Here is a 21,882-nt window from a genome sequence, read left to right on the forward strand (position 1 = left end):
CATTGGACTCTGTGCTGATAGGGTAGAGCCTACTTGGGGTTCCCTCTCTCCCTCTCTCTCTGCCCTTCCCCCCGCTCACTTGCCCGTGCTCTCTCTTTCTCAAAATAAATAAATAAACACTTAAAAAAAAAGTAGCCAAATGCCCCTTTGGGCAAAATCAGCCCGTTGAGAAATGTATGGCAGTACTGGAGTTGGCATGGAGGAGGTAGGAAGGGGCTGGGTTCTGGATATATTTTGAATGCAAGGTTGAAAAGATTTTCTGATGAAATGGATGCTGACGGCCAGATGCAAGAAAAAGAACAGAAAGAATGACTTCACTGGATAAATAAAATGTAGTCCATCCAGGGGCGCTTGGGTGGCTCAGTCGGTTAAGTGTCCAACTTCAGCTCAGGTCATGATCTCACGGTTAGTGAGTTTGAGCCCCACATCACTTACAGTGCAGAGCCTTCTTGGGATTCTCTGCTCTGTCTCTCTCTGCCTCTCTCTCTGCCTCTCCTCAACTTGTGCTCTCTCAAAATAAAATAAATTAAATAAATAAACTTAAAAAAATGTACTCCATCGTTTTTAAAAAATGATGATATGTGGGGCACCTGGGTGGCTCAGTCAGTTAAGCATCCGACTCTTGGTCTCAGCTTGGGTCTTGATCTCAGGGTTGTGAGTTCAGGTCCCGCATTGGGCTCCACGCTGGGCATGAAACCTACTTAAAAAAGAAAGAAAGAGGGGCGCCTGGGTGGCGCAGTCGGTTAAGCGTCCGACTTCAGCTCAGGTCACGATCTCACGGTCCGTGAGTTCGAGCCCCGCGTCGGGCTCTGGGCTGATGGCTCAGGGCCTGGAGCCTGCTTCTGATTCTGTGTCTCCTTCTCTCTCTGCCCCTCCCCCCTTCATGCTCTGTCTCTCTCTGTCTCAAAAATAAATAAAAACGTTAAAAAAAAAAATTTAAAAAAAAAGAAAGAAAGAGAGGCACCTGGGTGGCTCATAGTCATTAAGCATCTGACTGTGGCTCAGGTCGCTATCTCACAGCTCATGAGTTCAAGCCCTGCGTCGGGCTCTGTGCTGACGGCTCAGAGCCTAGAACCTCTCTTTCTGCCCCTCCCCCGCTCACCCTCTGTGTCTCTAAAATGAATAAACGTTAAAAAAATTTTTTTTTTTTAGGGGCGCCTGGGTGGCTCAGCCGGTTAAGCGTCCGACTTCAGCCAGGTCACGATCTTGCGGTCCGTGAGTTCGAGCCCCGCGTCGGGCTCTGGGCTGATGGCTCAGAGCCTGGAGCCTGCTTCCCATTCTGTGTCTCCCTCTCTCTCTGCCCCTCCCCCGTTCATGCTCTGTCTCTCTCTGTCCCAAAAATAAATAAATATTAAAAAAAAATTAAAAAAAATTTTTTTTAAAAAGAAAAAATGATGATATGCAAATAAATATTTAAATACATATGTACATAACATTTAGAAGGAGAATAAAGTACTGATACGTGCTATAACATGGATGAGCCTTAAAAACTACACTAAGTTAAAGAAGCCAACACAAAAGGCCACCTATTGTAAGCTTGCATTTCTCTGAAATATCCAGAATAGGCAAATCCATGGGGACAGAAAATAAATCAGTGGTTGCTATGGGTTGAAGGGAAAGAGAATTGGGATTGACTGCTTATAGGTACAGGGTTTCTCCTTTGGGGGGTGATGAAAATGTTCTGGAATTAGATTATGGTGATGGTTGTACAGTTGTGTGACTGTACTAAAACCAACGTATTGTACACCTCGAGTTTGTTCAAGGCCTCCTGGAGGGAGTATGGACAGAGCAGTAGGCCGGACACTAGGCCTAGGGCTCCCCTCCACTTGCCAGTCATGTTGCAATGGGCAAGTAGTTGAATCTGGTCAAGGAGACTCAAAGGGATATCTGTTGGGGGTTTTCTGGGAAAGACCTCACAGCTTTTTTTTTTTTTTTTAATTTTTTTTTCAACGTTTATTTATTTTTGGGACAGAGAGAGACAGAGCATGAACGGGGGAGGGGCAGAGAGAGAGGGAGACACAGAATCGGAAACAGGCTCCAGGCTCTGAGCCATCAGCCCAGAGCCCGACGCGGGGCTCGAACTCCCGGACCGCGAGATCGTGACCTGGCTGAAGTCGGACGCTTAACCGACTGCGCCACCCAGGCGCCCCAAGACCTCACAGCTTTTAAAGGAGGACACAGGGGCGCCTGGGTGGCTCAGTCGGTTAAGTATCTGCCTCTTGATTTTGGCTCAGATCATGATCTCATGGCTCATGAATTCACTGGCAGTGTGGAACCTGCTTGGGATTCCCTCTCTCTGCCTCTCTCTGCCTCTCTCTCTCTCTCTCTCTCTCTCTCCCTTTCTCTCACCCTCCCCTGCTCTCCCTCTCTCTCTCAAAATAAACAAATAAACCTAAAAACATAGGATGCAGATAGAGATATTCTAGGTCTCAACATTGTCATATGCAGGAGATACTCAGAACCGAGGCTGCCATCTTGAGTCACCAGGGAAGGCAGCCTCATGACTCAAGAGGGCAGCCAAGAGGAGGACGATGGCAATGTAGACGGATGGGTAGCACCTGGGTCCCTGACGATGTCATTCCATGAATTCACCAATCCTGAAATGGCTCTACCTCTGGACTTCTTGTTCAGTAAAGTCTCGAGCAACTTTGATTTGTGTTTTCTGTTACTTGCCGACAAAAGCACTGTTAACTGATAGAGTATCAAATGCTGCTGACACATCAAGTAATACAAGGACAACGTGCATTGACAGTACAGTGGTGAGCGTAGCTGCCTTCCATGGAGTGAGAGGACGGTGGTGGAAACTTCGCTTGTCCCCTGTATCTGCTCTCCCTTCTTACACAGTAATGGAATCCTTAGCTGGGCTATGGTCAGGAGAAGTTCTGGCCATGAGATACAAGAAGGCTTATGGTCATAGCCTTTAAGGAAGGAGCATGAAAAAGCCCTCCATTTCTCCTTTCTTTCTCCTTTTGTTGCCTGTTACGGACTAAATGTATCCCTCCAAAATTCATGCTGAATCCCTGACCCAAATGTGGCTATTTATGGAAATAGGACCTTTAGGGGGTAATTTAAATTACTTTAGGTCATAAGGGTAGGGCCCTCATCCCATGGGATTAGTGTCCTTATAAGAAGAGACACCGGAGAGTGCTCCCCACCCCGATGTGAGAACACAGAGAGAAGGCAGCCATTCGCGAGCCAGGAGGAGGGTCCTCACTAGGGACCAAACCCTTCCAGAACCTTGATCTTGGACTTCTAGCCTCTCCGAACTGTGAGAGAATAAATTTCTGTGGTTTAAGCCTCGTGGTCTATGGCATTTTGACGTGCAGCTGACTGATGTATCTACCAAAACAAAAGCATAATGGCAGGAGCTGGGGTGGAAGACATCCAGACGGCAAACAGACACATGAAAAGATGTCAACCCAAAATGTGAACCCAATGTGAACCCAAAAAAAACAAACAATCCAGTGAAGAAATGGGCAAAAGACACGAAGAGACACTTTTCCAAAGAAGACATCCAGATGGCCAACAGACACATGATGAGATGTTCAACATCACTCATCAGCAGGGAAACACAAATCAAAACCACAATGAGACACCACCTCACACCTGTCAGAATGGCTAAAATTAACAACTCAGGAAACAACAGATGTTGGCAAGGATGCGGAGAAAGAGGAACCCTTTTGCACTGCTGCCAGGAATGCAAACTGGTGCAGCTGCTCTGGAAAACAGTATGGAGGTTTCTCAAAAAATTAAAAATAGAGCTACCCTGTGACCCAGCAATTGCTCTATTACGTATTTATCCAAAGGATACAAAAATGGGATTTGAAGGGGCACATGCACCCCAATGTTTATAGCAGCATTATCGATAATGGCCAAATAATGGAAAGAGTCCAATGTTCATCGACAGATGAATGGATAAAGAAGATGTTGGTGTGTATATATATATATGTGTATACACACACACACACACACACACACACACACACATATATATGTATAATGGTATATTGTATATTGGTGATCAAAAAGAATGAAATGGTACCATTTGCAACAATATGGATGGAACTAGAGTGTATTATGCTAAGCGAAATAAGTCAGAGAAAGACAAATATCATATGATTTCACTCATATGTAGAATTTAAGAAACAAAACAGATAAACATAGGGGAAATGAAGGAAAAATAAGATAAAAACAGAGAAAGGAAAACCAGAAGAAACTCTTTTTTTTAAATTTTTTTTATTTCATTTTTGAGACAGGGGGAGACAGAGCATGAACAGGGGAGGGTCAGAGAGAGGGAGACACAGAATCTGAAACAGGCTCCAGGCTCTAAGCTGTCAGCACAGAGCCCGACGCGGGGCTTGAACTCACGGACCGTGAGATCATGACCTGAGCCGAAGTCGGCTGCTTAACCGACTGAGCCACCCAGGCGCCCCGGAAGAAACTTTTAAATACAGAGAACAAACAGAGTTGCTGGAGGGGTGTTGGGAGGGGGGATGGGCTAAGTGGGTGGTGGGCACTAAGGAGGGCATTTGTTGGGATGAGCGCTGGGTGTGGTATGTAAGTGATGAATCACTGAATTCTACTCCTGAAATCATTATTACATTATATGTTAACTAACTTGGATTTAAATTAAAAGAAAAAAAAAGCCCAATGTGAAGAATCCAGTTGGGAAAGAGCAGCTGAATATGGGAAAGAGAAGACTCACAGATGGAGAGAGGGAGGTCCTCGACGAGGCAGAAAGACACGGGGTTTGGACAGCGGGGGACATCTCCTCAGGCCAGGGTAGAAAGGAAGCAGCAGGAGGAAAGGAGGGGTGGGCGCAGACCCACGAGGGGATACAGGTTTGGGAGCAGGGTGATGGCAGACCTCCCCTCAGAGGTTTTCCTTCTCTGAGAAATGGAAAGCATGATCAGGCCCAAGAGCCAGGAAGCAAAGTCCTGAGAGGCGCCGGGCTGTGTCTCCCTTTTCCTCTCTTGGCCTCATCTTCCCAACCTGCAGGATAAACAGCTTGGTCTGCACCCCTAGTCCCCAAACTTGTTTGATCCTCAGGAAGTTTTCAAAAATACACTTTTGGGGGGCGCCTGGGTGGCTCAGTCGGTTAAGCGTCCGACTTCTGCTCTGGTCATGATCTCATGGTCCCTGAGTTCAAGCCCCGCGTCGGGCTCTGTGCTGACAGCTCAGAGCCTGGAGCCTGCTTCAGATTCTGTGTCTCCCTCTCTCTCTGACCCTCCCCCGTTCATGCTCTGTCTCTGTCTAAAAAATAAATAAACATTAAAAAAAATTTTTTTTTAAAAATACACTTTTGGGAGGCCCTACCCGTGAATCTCTGGGGTTAGAAGTGGCGGGGGCAGGAATCTGTATGTGTGTATGTGTGTGTGTGTGTGTGTGTGTGTGTGTGTGTGTGTATGCATACATGTATGTATATATGTGCATGTACATGTATACATGCACATACATATATGTATGTGTATATATATATATATATATATATATAACATGTATTTAGTTTTGAGATAGTGCAAGTGGGAATGAAAGATAGGACAGAAGATCCGAAGCGGGCTCTGTGCTGACAGCAGTGAGCCTGATGTGGGGCTCAAATTCATGAACCGCGAGATCATGACCTGAGCGGACGTTGGACAGACGCTCGACCGACTGAGCCACCCAGGTGCCCCCAAGGAATCTGTATATATTTTTAAAGTGGCCCCGGGGCTGATGTGGGTGCACTGCCCTGCGGAGGCGAGAGGCGCTTCAGCTTTGAGAGTTTGTTGTTCCAGGGGGAAGGTGCAGAATTCTAGCACAGCATTTCATGGGAGCTGCAAACTATAGAATAAGCCTCCTGCCACTTCTTGTCACCTATAACTACAACAGCCCCAAAGCTCGAAAGGTAACTCAAGAGGAACAACAGCAAGGCACAATCAGCAGCAAGATCAGGGCCCTGCCTGAACGCGAAGCCCACCGCATACACTCTGGCTCCTGTGACCATGTTTCCAACCCCCCAGTGGGACGTGGGTCAGGGCTTAATCAAGGGGACTCCCCAGGCGGCAACAGTTGGAGCAGGGCTGTTGCAGGAGCTCAGGGATGCTTGGCAGAGCTGCCTTTCTGAAACCTGAGCCCTGGGGGTAGGGGGAAGGGGAAGGAGGGGCTGCCTGGCCCTGGGAATCCACGCCTGCCTCCCCCCCTGCGCCGCCCCCCCCCCCTGCAGCAGGGAGCTCCTCCTCTACCTGGGTGCCCCTTCTCTGGGGCTGCTCCAGACTGTGCGGGTCACCTCCACTCTCCCTTTGCCTCCCTCTGCCCCTGAGGTCTGGTGGGGACAGGCTGGGGCCACGAGTGAGCTCCATGGACGGGGACTTGGCCTCAGCTTATCTTCCAGCTTTGGAAAGGAAAGAAGAAAGGACTGTGCTGATTTGCATTTGGGGGATTCTTCCCCCTCCTAAACTACTGGGGGCAGAAAAAGTGATTTGAGATTTAACCTTGGATTGACCGTGGAAGAAGGGACAGAAAGAGTCCAGAACATTCACCCAGGTATGAATACTTCACTTCTGCTAGTGTGTGTGTGTGTGTGTGTGTGTGTGTGAGAGAGAGAGAGAATGAGAGAGAGAGAGAGAGAGAGAGAGAGGGAGAGAGGGAGGATGACAAGTTTTCTACTGGTCGGATGTGGAATTGCCCTTGATGATATCCCAGGCCCCTCTGACTGCTTCATTCTATGATTCTGCAGCCCTAAACTTCATTCAGTCACTCAACAAACATTTCCTGGGTGTCCACCCTGTGCCAGATGGTGCCATTGAACAAGATCTGGCACTTGCCCCAAAAAAGGTCCACAGATAGTAGTAACAATAGCAGTAGCTCCCACACATACGATGGGTCAGGCACTGGGCTAAACCTTCTATAAACTTTAGCTCTTTAGGGGCACCTGCGTGGCTCAGTAGGTTAAGCGTCCAATTTTGGCTCAGGTCATGATCTCACGATTTGGGAGTTTGAGCCCTGCGTTGGGCACTCTGCTGTCCGCACAGAGTCAGCTTCAGATCCTCTGTCTCCCTCTCTCTCTGCCCCTCCCCTGCTGTGCTGTCTCTCAAAAATAGGTAAACATTTAGGAAAAAAAAAACAAAACAAAACTTTAGCTCCTTTGACTTAGCCACAATCGTCAGAGCTAAGTATATTACTAACCCCATTTTACAGATTACAATAGTGAGGCTTAGTGAGGTGAGATCACAGAGCTGGTTGGTGGTGGAACTGATGCTTCTGACCACTGTGCTGTGCTGCCTGGCCCGCCCTGTAAAGGCAGAAGATGCACTAATAACACACAAAAGGAGGGAGTGTGAGAGCTTCAGAGAGTCACAGTTCCCGGAGGGCAGGGAACAGTTAAGTCTCATTTCCACCAAGGGTCCCAGGGGTGAAGCAGGGGCAGGCCCAGATCACTATGGAGTCCCTCAGCAAAGACAGGCCCGTGACTACGCCTCCTTGGAGTCCTCAGTCCCCATCTCCCAGCTGTCCTGGGTCAAGCAGAGGGAATACAAAAGCTGATTATTCCACTGGGGGCTGTTCTGGGCCCCATGAATGGAGTATTGAAAACCCTGTGTCCACATCCAGATAGGTTTTCAATCTCTCCCCAACCAGACTGTTTGTATACCCGGACAGAGGCCAAGCCAGGGGGAGATGGCAGGGGTCTCCTGCCGGGAGGTATCTCCCTCTCAATGTAGCCCAAACAGACCCATCCTCTAAACCAGGCCCCCATCTCCCCCCAGCCGTCGCATCACTGTCCATGCGCTGTATCGGCCTCTTGCTGGAGGTCTGCCAGGAAAGGGGACATAGGGCCTTACTGGGACGTGCATACATGGTGCAAATGTTCACTGAGTTGCATGCGTAGGATTTACACATGCTGAGGCTTGTATACCTCACTCCAAAATTTGTTTATTTTTAAGGAATCTCTACACCCAACGTGGGACTCAAACTCACAACGCTGAGATTAAATGCCGCATGCTCTTGGGGCACCTGGGAGGCTCAGTCGGTTAAGTGTCCGACTTCAGCTCAGGTCATGATTTCACGGTTTGTGAGTTCGAGCCCGTGGCGGGCTCTGTGCTGACAGCTTGGAGCCTGGAGTTTGCTTCGGATTCTGTGTCTCCCTCTCACTCTGCCCCTCCCTTGCCTCTGCTCACACTCTGTCTCTGTCTCTCTCAAAAATAAATAAACATTAAAAAAAAAAAAAAAAAGAGTCGCATACTCTTCTGACCAAGCCAGCCAGGCACCCCTACTCAATCCAAAATACATGTTTTAGGTTTATTTATTTATTTTGAGAGAGAGAGAGAGAGCAGGGGAGGAGTAGAGGGAGAGGGAGAGAGAGAGAATCCCAAGCAGAATCCGATGCGAGGTTCAAACTCACAAACCGTGAGATCATGACAAGATCAAGACCTAAGCGGAAACCAAGAGCCAGATGCTAACCTGACTGAGCCACCCAGGTGCCTCTCAATCCAAAATTTAAAAAATAATCTTCAAGGCCTTCCCACCCCAGAAGGGCAGAGCCTCTCAAATGTCACCTATTCTCCCAGCCCTTCACCATTTTGGCATATTTGAGAGTCATGGGAACCATAATTCCTTGACTGTTTTTTTTTTTTTCCTTAAATTGATAATTGATTCTTTTCTTCTGATTTATTTATTTTGCGGGGAGTGGAGTGCAAGTGAGTGAAGAACAGAGAGAGAGACAAATCCCAGGAGGGACAGAGAGAGAGAGAGAGAGAGAGAGAGAGAGAGACGGAGAGAAGCGGGGCTCACTCGAAGTGGGCTTGTGCTTACCCAAAGCAGGGATGAGCTAACCTGATGCCGGACTCGAACTCCCCAACTGTGAGATCATGACCTGAGCCAAAGTCAGATGCTTAACGACTGAGCCACCCAAGCTCAGGTGCCCTCATTTCTTCTGATTTGTATTAACGTTTTTTAAAAAAATGTTATTTTATTTATTTTAGACAGAGAGAGGGCACAGGAGCAGGGAAGGGGCAGAGAGAGGAAGAGAGAGAATCCCATGAACTATGAGATCATGACCTGAGCCAAAATCAAGAGTTAGACATTTAACCAACTGAGGCATCCAGGTGCCCCTGATTTAAATCAACTTTAAAAATAAACTTTATAGGAGTGCCTGGGTGGCTCAATTGGTTGAGCGTTGGTCTTTGGCTCAGGTCATGATCTCGGTTTGTGAGTTCGAGCCCCGCGTCGGGCTCTGTGCTGACAGCTCGGAGCCTGGAGCCTGCTTCAGATTCTGTCTCCCTCTCTTTCTGCCCCTCCCCTGCTCATGCTCTGTGTCTATCAAAAATAAATAAAATGTAAAAATAAATAAATAAAAATAAACTTTATAATGCTCCAAATAAATGGAAAACCAGAATCCTTTACTATAAACAGAAAGCATTGTAAAAAAAAAAAAAAAGAAAGAAAGAAAATAGGGGTGCCTGGTGGCTCAGTTGGTTAGGCGTCTGACTCTTGATTTCAGCCCATGTCATGATTTTGGCTCAGAACATGATCTTGGCTCAGATCAGGGTTTCGAGGTTCGTGGGTTCAAGCCCTGCACCAGGCTCCACGCTGACAGTGCAGAGCCTGCTTGGGATTCTCTCTCTCCCTCTCTCTCTACCCCTCCCCTCCCCTCTCTCAATAGAGAAAGAAAGAAGACAATAGTAGACATCCTTTCATCTCCCACTAAAATTATGTGGATTACCACCAGTGGCACCAGCACCAGGCTTTGGGATACAGTGCCCTGGAGGATAAACCCTGAGCCCTCGGCACAGACTCCGGGCCTGTGATGCTTTGGGACCAGGCAGCAGTCCAACTTTGTCTCCTGCCGTGGCTCTCACACACCCTCTGCTCCAGCCAGACCTAAGTCTTGTGCTCTACCCTCAGAGAGCCCAGCTGTTGCCCCCGCCGCCTCCGCCCGCCTCCGCCTCCACTCAGAATGCCGAATCCAAGTGGAAATGTCACATCCCCCTGAGGCTCTCGCTGAGCCCCTTCCAGCTGGAGGAAGTGACTTAGGATCTTTATTTCCAGATGTTCCAGCTGTGACTTCTCCACCACCCCTTGATGGGACCATCTGAACGGCCATCCACTGGCTGGATGCACGAGGAAGCAGAGATGCGAATTGGTCCCCAGCCAGCAGAGAAGAGCAGGGGGCGGGGGCTGGGAGACTGGAGCACTGGCTCTTCACGCCTCCCCCTGGCCCTGTCCTTCCTCCTCCTTTTGCCGCTGGGTGAGTGCCCTCCCCCCTCAACCCCGGACCCTTCCCTTGTCTGGCTCTTGGTTTTCCCAGCTGTAAAATTATGGTTTGTGAATGAGATCGTTTCCGAAGTTCTTTTCAGCTCTGACATTTGTTCAGGGTTGATGAAATCTAAGGGTCTGTCTGAGTTGGGGAAGTGGAGGGCTCGGTGCTGGAGGTGAGGGCTCGGTGTAAACAGGGTCTGGGCGGTTAGGGGACACCGGAAATAGGGAAGGAGGGAAAGGAGTGGGCTCACCAATGGCCGTTGGAAAGGCAGCTGGTGGAATACATAGAACCAAATGACCTGGGGGCCATGCTAACTTGAGAAAGAAGCAACCGAGTCTCAGTTTCTTCATCTGTAAAATGGGCACACCAGTACACACCTCAGAGCATTGTCCTAAGGATTCTATGAGGCGCCTGGAGGCACATGAAGGTGCCTGAGAACCGTCACACCCTGCCCACAAGTGAGGGGCTTTTATGGGCTTGTCAATTTCCCACGCTGGGCCAGTTTCCCTGTTTCTTACCACCTCCCCCCACCCCGCCCCAGGCCATGTGCCCAGAATTGTGTGCTGAAGAAGAGTGTGGCTATTTGGGTTGGAAACTCGGCTCTATTCTTTGTTCTTTGTGTGGCCTTGAGCAAGTGGCCTCACCTCACTAAACCAGAAGTTTCCTCATGCGCGAAATCCTACCTACCTTACACGTCCCACTGGTTAAGTTAGCCAGGCCACATAAAGCAATGGGCACAGTGCCTGACTTACACATAATGAGAGCTGAAGCAGAAGGCCTCGTATAGGTAAATCTTTGGGGGGATATCCTAATAAATCCCAAAGCTAATTGGCACACTTAAGACAAAGCTACTGACCGTCTGCTGAGTAATACCAGGAAACACACAGACAGGCAAGGGCCACATCACCAGGCAGAAGGCCCAAGAAGGCTTGGAGACTGTGTCCAGAGATTGAGAGGAAACCGCATTTCTAGCTGAAGGCTCCAGGAAAGGCCCTCCAGGGGCAGGGACTCCGAGCTATATCTAGAAGGATCTGCAGGCTCTAACGAGCAGAACTGTTCAAGTAGACGAGACTGCAGGGTTAAAGACCCAGAGACAAGACTGATGGGAAATTAAGAAGTAAAGGAAGGCGGGACTCCTGGCTGGCTCAGCGGGTGGAGCGTGCAACTCTTGATTTTGGGGTTGTGAGTTCCAGCCCCACGCTGGCTGTAAAGACTACTTTAAAAAAATTACTTAAAAATAAAATATTTCAAAAAATAAAAAAAGAAGTGAGGGGAAGCTGGCTAAAAGGCTTTGTAGAGAAAGCTCAGGATCTGGGACTCCTGCAGGAAATGGGGAGTCTTTGAGGCACTTCACAGTGGAGGGGGAGAAGCAGACAGACCCGTTTCAGGCAGGGAGAGAGAAGAGAAGCTTGGAAAAGGCAGGGAAAGTGAAGAGGAGGGGGATGATGGTAAGGATCATGGGGGGAAAGGAGACTGTTCCCAGGGCCCTGTGGCCAAGGGAGGGGGCAGAGGGACCAATGCTTTTTCTCATTCTGTTTCAGCCAACGCCCTACTGCCCACCCCACTGCCCTTTCCAGGTAGGTGCCCCTGCCCCTCCTGCCCATACCCTGCCCTGCCCCCAGGTACCCAGATGAGCAGACGGAAGGCCTCAGGGAATGACAACTAACCAGCCCTCCGTAACTCTAGATGCCCCCAAAGAGATTGTGCTAGTCTCCCCATTTTACAGAGAGGGAGAAATAAGGCCCGGAAGGGACTGACCGTAAGGCTCCCACGGCTTCGCAGCAAGGTGGGCGTCCTGCACATCAGGCCCAGCAATCCCCCTGGTGCCAGCCCAACCCTCTCCACAGAGCTGAGGCTGGTGGGGGGCCCGAGCCGCTGCCGGGGGCGCCTGGAGGTCTTGCACGGTGGCTCCTGGGGCAGCGTCTGTGACGATGACTGGGATGTGGTGGATGCCAACGTGGTGTGTCGACAGCTGGGCTGCGGCCTGGCACTGCCCGTGCCGCGGCCCCTCGCCTTCGGCCAAGGCCGAGGCCCCATCCTGCTGGACAACGTGGAGTGTGGCGGGCAGGAAGCTGCGCTGAGCCAGTGCGGCAGCCGAGGCTGGGGCGTCCACAACTGCTTCCACTACGAAGATGTGGCTGTCCTGTGCGATGGTAAGCAGAGACCTGTGACCCGGGAGGGCGGGCAGCAGGGTTGTATGGACGAATGAAGGGACTGGCATGGCAGAAGAACAATCCAGCGGTGGCATTGCACGGTGTGGGGGAGGAGCCCCGGCCTCGTTGTCAGGGTCCCAGCGGCCCTTCTGCCTCATTGTGCGATCCTGGCTGAAGGAAAACCAGCATTATTGCTTCTATGTGGGGCCTTGATGGTTCCAGCCAAGCTCTCTCCCCATTTTGACAATCAAACAATTGGGGTCAACACTGGCAGTGAGGTCCATTTGGTGTGGAGCTGCAGCAGACATCTCTGAGAGGCGTTGACCTTGAGAGTATTGGTTCTAGTTTTCAAGAAAATCGCCTGGTGGGCTCATTAAATAAAACACAGACGGTGGCCCCATCCCAGAGTTTCTGATTCCGCAGGTCTGGGGTGGGGCCTGGGAATTTGCATTTCTAATAAGTTCTCAAGTAACGTAATGTTGCTCTAAGAACACAAAGAACTTGTCTGAAGCTACTGCTTTCTGGACTCAGGGGGCCCCTTCTCCTCTCATACCCCAGGGTTCCTGGCTTTGACCCTTTGTGTGGCCAGAGGCCCTATGGCAGGTACCTTAGGGGTCCATGCCCTGCCGCTCACACATCCGGTGTGAGGATGAAGAACAGAAAGATCCATGTATCCTCCTCCCACCCTGCTTCCTTCCCAGAATTCTTGCCCACGCAGCCCCCAACAAGGAAAGTGTTAACCAGTAGGGCGCCCCCTACAACTCCCCAGAATGGGAAAGGTAAGTAAGGGCAACATGGGGACCACCTGGGTCATAGGAGAAGGACCCCGAGAGGAGTCTGCCACCCTTACCTTTGATGGTGGGAAGAGAGGGATTACCGATGGGTGAGCTGGGACATTCCCTTCCCATCCTGCCCCTTGGCTGCTCACAGTCTGGCTAGGGAAAGAGGAGGCATTCCTGTGGGATAATTAAAAATAGCACAGGGGCTCCGACTGACTTCAGCTCAGGTCATGATCTCACAGTTTGTGAGTTCGAGCCCCACGTCCAGCTGTGCAGACAGCTCAGAGCCTGGAGCCTGCTTGGGGTTCTGTGCCTCCCTCTCTCTTTGCCCCTCCCCCGCTCACACTCTGCCTCTCTTTCTCTCTCTCTTTCAAAAGTAAATATTAAAAAATATATTTAAAAAAAAAGTCAGCACAGGGGCACCTGGGTGGCTCGATCGGTTAAGGGTCCAACTCTTGATTTTGGCTCATGTCATGATCTCATGGTTTGTGGGTTCGAGCCCAGTGTTGGGCTCTGTGCTGACAGTGCAGAGCCTACTTGGGATTCTGTCTCTCCCTCTCTCCTGCTCCTCTCTCTTGCATGCTATTTCTCTCAAAATAAATAAACTTAAAAAAAATAGTCAGCTGAGGGCACCTGGATGACTTGATTATTTACACATAAGACTCTTGGTTTTGGCTCAGGTCATGACCTCACTGTGAGTTTGAGCCCTGTGTCAGGCTCCGTGCTCTTGGTGCAGAACCTGCTTGGGATTTTCTCTCTCTCTCTCTCTCTGCACTCCTCCTGCATACACACACACACACACACACTCTCTCTCTCTCTCTCAAAATAAACTTAAAAAACAGCACAAGTTGCTAAAGAGGTGAGGACTGGAGCTTAATCCAATGAGAGACTCAGATATGTACAGAAATATGGATAATGACGGAGAAGGAGAAAATGAAAAGTGCCCCCAAAGAGGGACAGATTAAATAAGCAAGGAAGCCCAGAGGAGGAAGAGGGTCTCGCCTACTAGAAATATGGGAGGGCTTCCTAGAGGAAGAATTGTTGGCAATGCACCTGGAAAGGTGAGGCTCCTTTCACTGCAGGAGTAAGTGAGGAAACAGCAGAGTGTGGACCGGTACCAGGAAGGTTGGTTTGAGGCAGAAAATGACCCAGTGAAAGCCAGTTTGTCCTGATCCCACAAACCTCCCCCAGTCTGGGACTGTGAGGAGGAAGTGCCTTCGGGTAATTGGGTGAGAAGCTTCTCCTTGGTTTTAGGTGCTGGGGCCCCATGCACTGTGGGTACGTGGAGGGCCTGAGGCATTGGGGAAGCACTGGATTGGGTGCACTGTTGGTGGGGGAGGCACAGCCCTGTGGGAAATGCTCCCGGCCCGCCCCCCCCACCAGGTGAGGGCAGCGTGCGCCTGGTTGGGGGCGTGGGCCCGTGTCAGGGCAGAGTCGAGATCCTTCATGGTGGCCTGTGGGGCACGGTCTGCGACGACGACTGGGGGCTGCCGGATGCTGCTGTGGTCTGCCGCCAACTGGGCTGTGGGGCGGCCCTGGCCGCCACCACCAACGCCTTCTTCGGTTATGGCACGGGGCACATCCTTCTGGACAACGTGCACTGCGAAGGCAGCGAGCCCCGCCTGGCAGCCTGCCTAAGCCTGGGCTGGGGTGTGCACAACTGCGGCCACCACGAGGACGCCGGCGCGCTCTGCGCAGGTGCGGGCTCGGGGGCGGGGCTGGGCGGGGACCGGGGCGGGGCCCCGTCCTGACGCGAGCGGAGGCGGAGGCGGAGCGGGGCCGGGCGGGGCTTGGTGGCTCCTCCCCGCCCCCAACCCGATGCACCCCGGTGCTCTCCGGGAAGGCCCCAAAATTACTTTTAACGTCTCAGTACTGCTCAGTACTGCTCTAGAAGTGCCTCTGAAAGTCCCAGTACTCTTTGTGGTAGGTTTCACGGTATTGTGCCACCAATACTCCAGAATTATTTAGCAGTACCCCAAGAAAGCCTCCGGAATTTTCTAGCAATTTCTAAGTGCTCTTCATGGAATACTCCAGAGTAAAGTAATAGTACTCTAGAATTACCCCAGAGCTACTCCAGAATTCTCTCACTGTAGCCCAGATATGCCCCCAGAATTACCAAGCATAGCCATCTTTAATCCTTTGTAATCTGTAACCACAATAGTGTGTTCACCCACCTCGTCCCTCTCCCATTTTGAGATTTTTCCTGAGGGCCAGTAATGGCACTTCACAGATGGACTCCACTCTATAACATATAAATTGTTTGCTCTGCCTCACGGCACACCAGGGGCCATTACTCCTGGTTTACAGATGGGAAAGCTGAGGCCCAGTGAGGCAGAGCCTTACCCGTGGTCACATAGTGAGTCCTGGCAAAGCCACAGCTAACCTTGCTGCACAGTCTCCAGCATGACTCTTGCCCTTTCTAGTCCCGTTTTATCTGCAAGATGGGGATGAGTCTTGTGCTGTAAGCCCCTCAGGACTGTGCATGGCCCTCCCTGGTGGGTAAGGCCTTCTCTGTCTCTTCATCTTGGACACACACTGGGCTTCTGAAAACACTGGAGAGAAACGAAAGCATGTGTGTCAAAGCCCTTTATAAACTGCAATGTGGACACCTGTGCACCAAAAGTAAATTACAAACACTGTCAAGTAGGGCAGATTCCCCCCCCCCCCCCCCAGCTTGGGAGTAAAATCTGTTGTGCTCTCCACGGAGACCCTCCCATCCTCCCCTGACTGGCACAAGGCTGACCCGGAACCAAAACCTTGGCCTCTGACCCTGCTCCCTTCTCTCCTGCTCTAGTCCTGGGCCCCCCGACTCTCACCGCACTACCACCCTTGGCCACAAGAGAGGACTGGGCCTGGCACACAGAGCCAGAAGGTAAGGAGCCCAGCCTTCTGGGCTGGAATGGTAGGGACAAGGCAGACAGGGCTGGGAAATAGAAAGGCTGTTCTGGATCTACTGGAAGGCGGCCCTGGCTAGCCGACCAGGATTTTCCGCCCGATGGTAAAGAGGTGGGCGAGAGAATCACGAGCAGATGGAGCAAGGATGAAATCCAGAGCTCTGAAAAGTTCAGCAAGGTGGGAGGAGACAGTAAGAGATTTCTTCAAAGCTCTGAGGTACAATTTGGGTGGGTGCTGAGGTTGGAAATCGAGAGACCTTGTGAGAGGGTTGAGCTAAAGGTTGAATGAAGGCTAGAAGCACACTGGGAATCCCGTCTGGAACTATCATTGAGATTCAAATTAGAATAATGCCTGGAAACAGGATTCGGTTCATTCCAATCAAGTTTCCTGAGGACCACACCGGACTACACGGCGACACTAGGATTGAGGCTGAGTGTGGGATGCAGGTGTGGTACAGCTGGGGGCTCGTAGGCATCGCTGTGCCCTGTTGTAGGCCAGAAGGCCTCCTCGTCCCCTTCACATGCTCTAGAGGCCCTGTCTCTGCAGCTACAGGAGTTGGTGCCCTGCCTTCCAGGGAGATGGCACTGTTCACCACAGCCACCTGGGTCGCGGGGAAGAAAAGTAAGTGGCAGAGCCAGGGTTCTGTGGGGGTGGGAGAGGGGTAGGGCCGGGGCTCTGTCCCGGAGCCAGCGGCCCCAGCCCAGCCCCTATGGCCACGGGCCTGTGCGCCCCGCAGGCGGGCGGCTGCGGCTGGTGGGCGGTCCAGGCCCGTGCCGCGGCCGCGTGGAGGTGATGTACGCCGGGGGCTGGGGCACCGTGTGCGACGATGACTGGGACTTCGCGGACGCGCGTGTGGCCTGCCGCGAGGCGGGCTGCGGGCCTGCGTTGGGCGCCACGGGCCTCGGACACTTCGGCTACGGGCGCGGCCCCGTGCTGCTGGACAACGTGGGCTGCGCCGGGACGGAGGCCCACCTGAGCGACTGCTTCCACCTGGGCTGGGGCCAGCACAACTGCGGCCACCACGAAGATGCCGGCGCGCTCTGCTCAGGTGAGGTGGCGGCGGGACCGCGCAGAGGCGCGCAGAGGCGCGCACTGCCGCGCGGGCGGGGCAGCGCAGCACGGCCTCCCGGGAATGGGCGGGGCCGCGCGCAGACGCGCACTGCGGCGCAGGCGGGGTAAGGCTGCCTCTGAGAAATGGGCGGGGCCGTGCGTGAGGGCTCTCTGCGGCACTGCAGCGTGAGAGGGGCTGGAGAGGACGCGCACTCCGCAGAGAGGCGGAGCCCGACCATAGACGCGCTCTGCGGCTGCGCAGCATGGGCGGAGCCGGGAAGGGAGCGCCCTCTGCAGTGAGAGGGGGGTAGGGCTTGGGGCGGGCGCGCCCGCTGCGGCAGTGAGGGGAGGGCGAGAGGCGGAGAGCTAGGGACAAAGTCTGGAAATCTGTGTGAAGGGAGGGGCAGGGTCTCTTTCTATCTGCTGAGTCAAGGCCCCGCAAAGCTCTAGGAAGCAGAGTTGATCAGCTTTCGGGGAGCAAGCGTCTGACCTTTGAGAATCAATGGAAAGGGGTGTTTGGAGAGTCTGACCTATTTTAAAATGCTCCTGTTTATTGATTGGTGTGGGAAATGAGATCTTCACCCTCCTTTGGTGCCCTTGGCCTAGGAGCCTTGACCACAAAGGGGTAGCTACAAAGGGTCCTGCTTTGGTTTCCAGGGTGAAAGAATCACAACCCCATTTCTGATCCAAGTGGCAGAAAGCAGTTCTCCTTCAGGGTCCTGTGAGGCCCTCCCTGTCCCTTAATCAGGCTCCCCTTGGGAGGGTAGAAGGTAACCTGGCCTCAAGGCACATATTCCCTAATGTGACAGCCACCTCTTTTTCTTTGTCCTTGCTGAGCCAGGCCCAGAGGAGCTAGGACTTCAAGTCCAGCAGGATGGTTCTGAGACCACCCGGGCGCCCACTCCTCGGCCCAGGGACGGTAGGTGCCCACAGCCCCAAAGATGGAAGTAGAGGCGTTAGGATCGGAAGGACCAGAACTGGGGGAGATCACAGCCTGAGGTTACACAGCTCAGCAGATTTGTACCAGGTTTGAGAACCTTTGTTTTGTGTTAGTCTCTGTTCTCGTTAATAAGGGTATGGTATCCAGAAGAGGGAAGTGGGTTTTAAGGGAGCAATCTTAGAGATTTCTAGAGATGGGATCAAAATAAGGGGCTCCTTCCTGAAGAGATAAAAGGAAAGAATTCAATTTTAAGCCTGTGGGTGAGGGGAGATGATAACCTCCAGGGGACACAAGCACAGTCTCCAGAGAGTGGCACTGGGGCTGAGGGTCTGGGGTTATGAACAGAGGACTAAGGAAAGAGCAGACATGAAGCACTCAGCAGGGACACAGCACCCCACAAAGGCTCGTACACATTCTTCCAGTCCAGAGACTGAGTCTAGACTGCCACCCAGCTTATTTTAACCTGATTTATCTGCCCTTGTCCATCGGCCCCCAGAGCAATGCTGTGTCTGACATCACTACCCTTTGCCTTTTCTGTCTACCCCTTCCATGGCCTGGCATGGGCCAGCCCCTTCCAGCCCTGGGCCTTGTCTCTCCACAGGGCACCTGCGTCTGGCCAATGGAGCCCACCAATGTGAGGGGCGCGTAGAACTCTTCCTAGGGCAACGGTGGGGCACTGTTTGCGATGACGCTTGGGACCTGCGGGCAGCCACTGTCCTGTGCCACCAGCTGGGCTGTGGCCAGGCCCTGGCAGCCCCCGGCGAGGCCCACTTCGGCCCGGGCCGAGGCCCTATCCTCCTGGACAATGTCAAGTGCCGTGGGGACGAGAGTGCCCTTCTGCTCTGCTCTCACATCCGCTGGGATGCCCACAACTGTGACCACAGTGAAGACGCCAGTGTCCTGTGCCAGCCATTGTGACCCAGCCCATTCTGCAGACCATCTCTTCTGGGAGCCTGCTGTGGCCTGCCCCTCTTCCTCCAGGAAGCCCTCCTCCTCTGACAACCTCAGTTCACTCTGCCCTTCCCTCCTCTTGCCTGGGAGAGAGCCTATTCAGAGAGTGTGGTCCTGCATGGGGGAGCCTGGCTCTACCCATCAACTTCTGGTGTGACATCACCTGTCACCAATTATTGTGGGCCCAATTCAATAAGAGTTCCCACTTGCTGCTCAGCCAGAACATAAAATGGGGGGAAGGGAATGACTCATAACTGTTTTCTTCGGTGGGGCTCCTGTTACAACACCTGACCCTGCCTTCCTGGACCCTGGTCCAGGAGGCTCAGGGGCTCTCTATAAATGGAGTATCCCCCCTCTCCCCAACCCATATTGGGAGCCCCAAGAAGAGGGAAGGCAGGAGAGACCCACAGCTCTGACCTTAGACTGCCTGTGGCTGCAGAAGAATCTGGGTCATTGCCCTGGCCTTCTCCGTGAAGGCCCAGACTCAGATGGTGCTTGGCTGGACAAGGGGACTGGAGGGGCCAAAGCAGGGACAGCGGCCCCTCCCTGCAGCTGGAACCAACATCTCTGATTTATGCTGCCCCCACCACAGAGCCTCCACTTTGCAGTAGCGAAGAACCCTGGGGGCCTGTAGCCACCTGTTTATAGGTGCCAAGTCAATAAAGCATTGTCCCCCCCCCCCCCTCCACCCCTGTCTTTTTACTTGCAGGCACAAGTGTATCATTTGTGGCAGCAGCAAAGACTGGTTAGAACTCTCTGGAGGAAACCGGCTCGGGGATGGAGGGCCTTGCAAGAGCATCATCAGAGAGCTCTCAGCAGGCCCGCACGGTCTTGGAAGTGCTGACTCGCAGTAGGAGGCCTGTATGGCCCCGGAGGGTCCCCAAGCCCACCCCTGCTTTCCTTTTGCATATAGAGAAACTTATGTCCTGCAGAAGGAAAGGGTCTGCTCCAAGACACGTTGCAAGGTGGGAGAGGCACTAGAGCAATACTCAAGAAAAAGCAGGGAGATAAGAGCAAAGCAGCACAGGGGCGTCCCTGGGGGCTGCTCTTGGGGCACCTCACCTGGAGCTCCAGGGGCAGAAAGAAGTGGGCGATCTTGCCAGAGCGCCTCTCAGCCCCAGGGTAGGTGACCTGCCTGTTTAGCAACTGTCCTGGTCAAGCCTCTGCCCTCCACGTCCAGCACACAGGCTCTCTCGTTTCCTATGGCTGCTGTACCAAATTATCACAAACTGAGTGGCTTAAAACAACACAAATTTATTATCCTACAGTTTTGGGGGGTCGCTAGTCTGAAATGGGTCTCCCTGAGCTAAGTTCAAGGTCTCGGCAGGATGCTGTTCTTTCAGGAGAGTCTAAAGAAGAATCCATTTACTTACCTTTCCAGCTTCTAGAGGCTGCCTGCCTCCCATGCCTGCTCGTGACCTCCTCGTAGCCAACAATTATATCACTTGGACCTCTGCTTCCACCGCCTCATCTCCTTTCCTGACATTCCTGCCTCCCTCTTCCATCTGAAACCCCTTGTGATTATATTAGACCCTGGATAATCCAGGGTACTCCCCCCATCTCAAGGTCCTTAACTTAACCACATCTACAAAATCCCTTTAGCCATTTAAAATAACACTGTTCAGGAGCTCCAGGGATTAGGACATAGACATCTTGGTTGGGGGGAGGGCATTATTCTGCCTCCCACAGGCTCCAGACCCGGGTCCTGGCTCCCAGCCAAGGAGTGAGGCAGACACTTGAGCTCCAAAGTCCATCAGCGCTTGGCAATAATGGCTTTGTCTCCATTTGTTAGGGAGCCCCAAGACCCACAGTGTCATTGGAAGGATGAGGATCTGAGCAACGAAAGGAATGAAAATACTTAAGGACTCAGGGAGTCGGGGCAGAGGGACCAGCCAGCCTGTAGCCCCCAGATCTGAGTGCAGCACGCTCAGATCCACTTAGCCACTGCGGCCACGCCCACATTCAAGTGTGCGTCTCCTTCATCCTGAGAAGTGTTACAGCTTCCCATCCCTGGATTCCTCTTTCGCATCTAAACAAAGTGCTTTCATCAGTACCAATGCTCTGCCCATTAACCCTCATAGCAGCCCTGCAAGAGAAGTAACATCGCCCCCTTTTACAGACAGGGAAAACTGAGGCTCAGGGAGGGAAACTGATTTGTCCAAGTTTCTCAGAGTTTCCCATGACAAAACCTAAGATTTCTCTATTTTTTTAAAGTAAGCTCTACACCCAGTGTGGGGCTTGAACTCATGACTCCAAGATCAAGTGTCACATGTTTTACCCACCAAGCCCACCAGGTGTCCCCTTAAAGCCTAAGATTTTGATGCCTCAATACTGGTCACCAACATGTCCAATACTCCCCTTCCTGGCACACAGTGGACTTGTACTTCCCTGCCCTCTTAAAGTGAGGCATGGCCCTGTGACACGCTTTGGCCAATGACATGTGAATGGAAGTACCCCTCATAGAGGAGCCCTCAAGGACCTGAGCACAGTTTGCCACATTCCTTCCTTCAGAGTGACCAGTGATGTTCCAGAGAGTGGAGGCCCCATCAACCTGTGTCCCTGAGTGAGGGCCACCTGGAGCAAAGCCTCTGTTGACTCACGATGGGCTTAGAGTGAGTAAGAAACAAATCTTTGTAAGTGGGGCGCCTGGTGGCTCAGCTGGTTAATCGTCTGACTCTTGGTTTCGGCTCGGGCCATGATCTCATGGATCGTAGGATTGGGCCCCGCGTTACGCTCCACGCTCAGCGTGAAGCCTACTTAAGATTCTCCCTCTCCCTGTGCCCTTTTCCCCAACTTATGTACTCGCGCTCTTTCTCTCTAAAATAAAAGAAAACAACAAGAACGACACAAACCGGGGTTTACCTGTTTGGTAAGTAGCAC

General features: G+C 52.2%; 1 protein-coding gene across 2 annotated transcripts; it reads left to right on the top strand.

The window, feature by feature from the left end:
* Window positions 1-6,210: 6,210 nt before the first annotated feature.
* On the top strand, window positions 6,211-19,681 carry SSC4D (scavenger receptor cysteine rich family member with 4 domains). 2 transcript variants are annotated; one of them, XR_006708421.1, is made up of 11 exons: window positions 6,211-6,522; window positions 10,024-10,222; window positions 11,776-11,811; window positions 12,082-12,387; window positions 13,089-13,166; window positions 14,550-14,864; window positions 15,961-16,038; window positions 16,608-16,682; window positions 16,798-17,109; window positions 17,953-18,138; window positions 18,653-18,762. XR_006708421.1 is itself a non-coding variant. In XM_045461985.1 (11 exons), the coding sequence occupies exons 2-11, from the start codon at window positions 10,057-10,059 to the stop codon at window positions 18,967-18,969; spliced, it is 1,761 nt and encodes a 586-aa protein (XP_045317941.1). In that variant the 5' UTR covers window positions 6,211-6,522; window positions 10,024-10,056; the 3' UTR covers window positions 18,970-19,681. The 2 variants fall into 2 exon arrangements, 1 of the variants encoding a protein (XP_045317941.1); XM_045461985.1 differs by having other exon boundaries at window positions 17,953-18,030; window positions 18,653-19,681.
* Window positions 19,682-21,882: the final 2,201 nt, after the last annotated feature.

This window comes from Leopardus geoffroyi, chromosome E3 (assembly GCF_018350155.1).
Source record: "Leopardus geoffroyi isolate Oge1 chromosome E3, O.geoffroyi_Oge1_pat1.0, whole genome shotgun sequence".
In the NCBI taxonomy this organism is placed as follows: Eukaryota; Metazoa; Chordata; class Mammalia; order Carnivora; family Felidae; genus Leopardus; species Leopardus geoffroyi.

Coding starts and splice junctions, on each gene's coding strand:
- SSC4D (XM_045461985.1), top strand. CDS start 10,057: ATGGGACCATCTGAACGGCCATCCACTGGCTGGATGCACGAGGAAGCA. Junction 17,110..17,952: donor TGCCGGCGCGCTCTGCTCAG/GTGAGGTGGCGG, acceptor TTGCTGAGCCAG/GCCCAGAGGAGCTAGGACTT. Junction 18,031..18,652: donor CACTCCTCGGCCCAGGGACG/GTAGGTGCCCAC, acceptor GTCTCTCCACAG/GGCACCTGCGTCTGGCCAAT.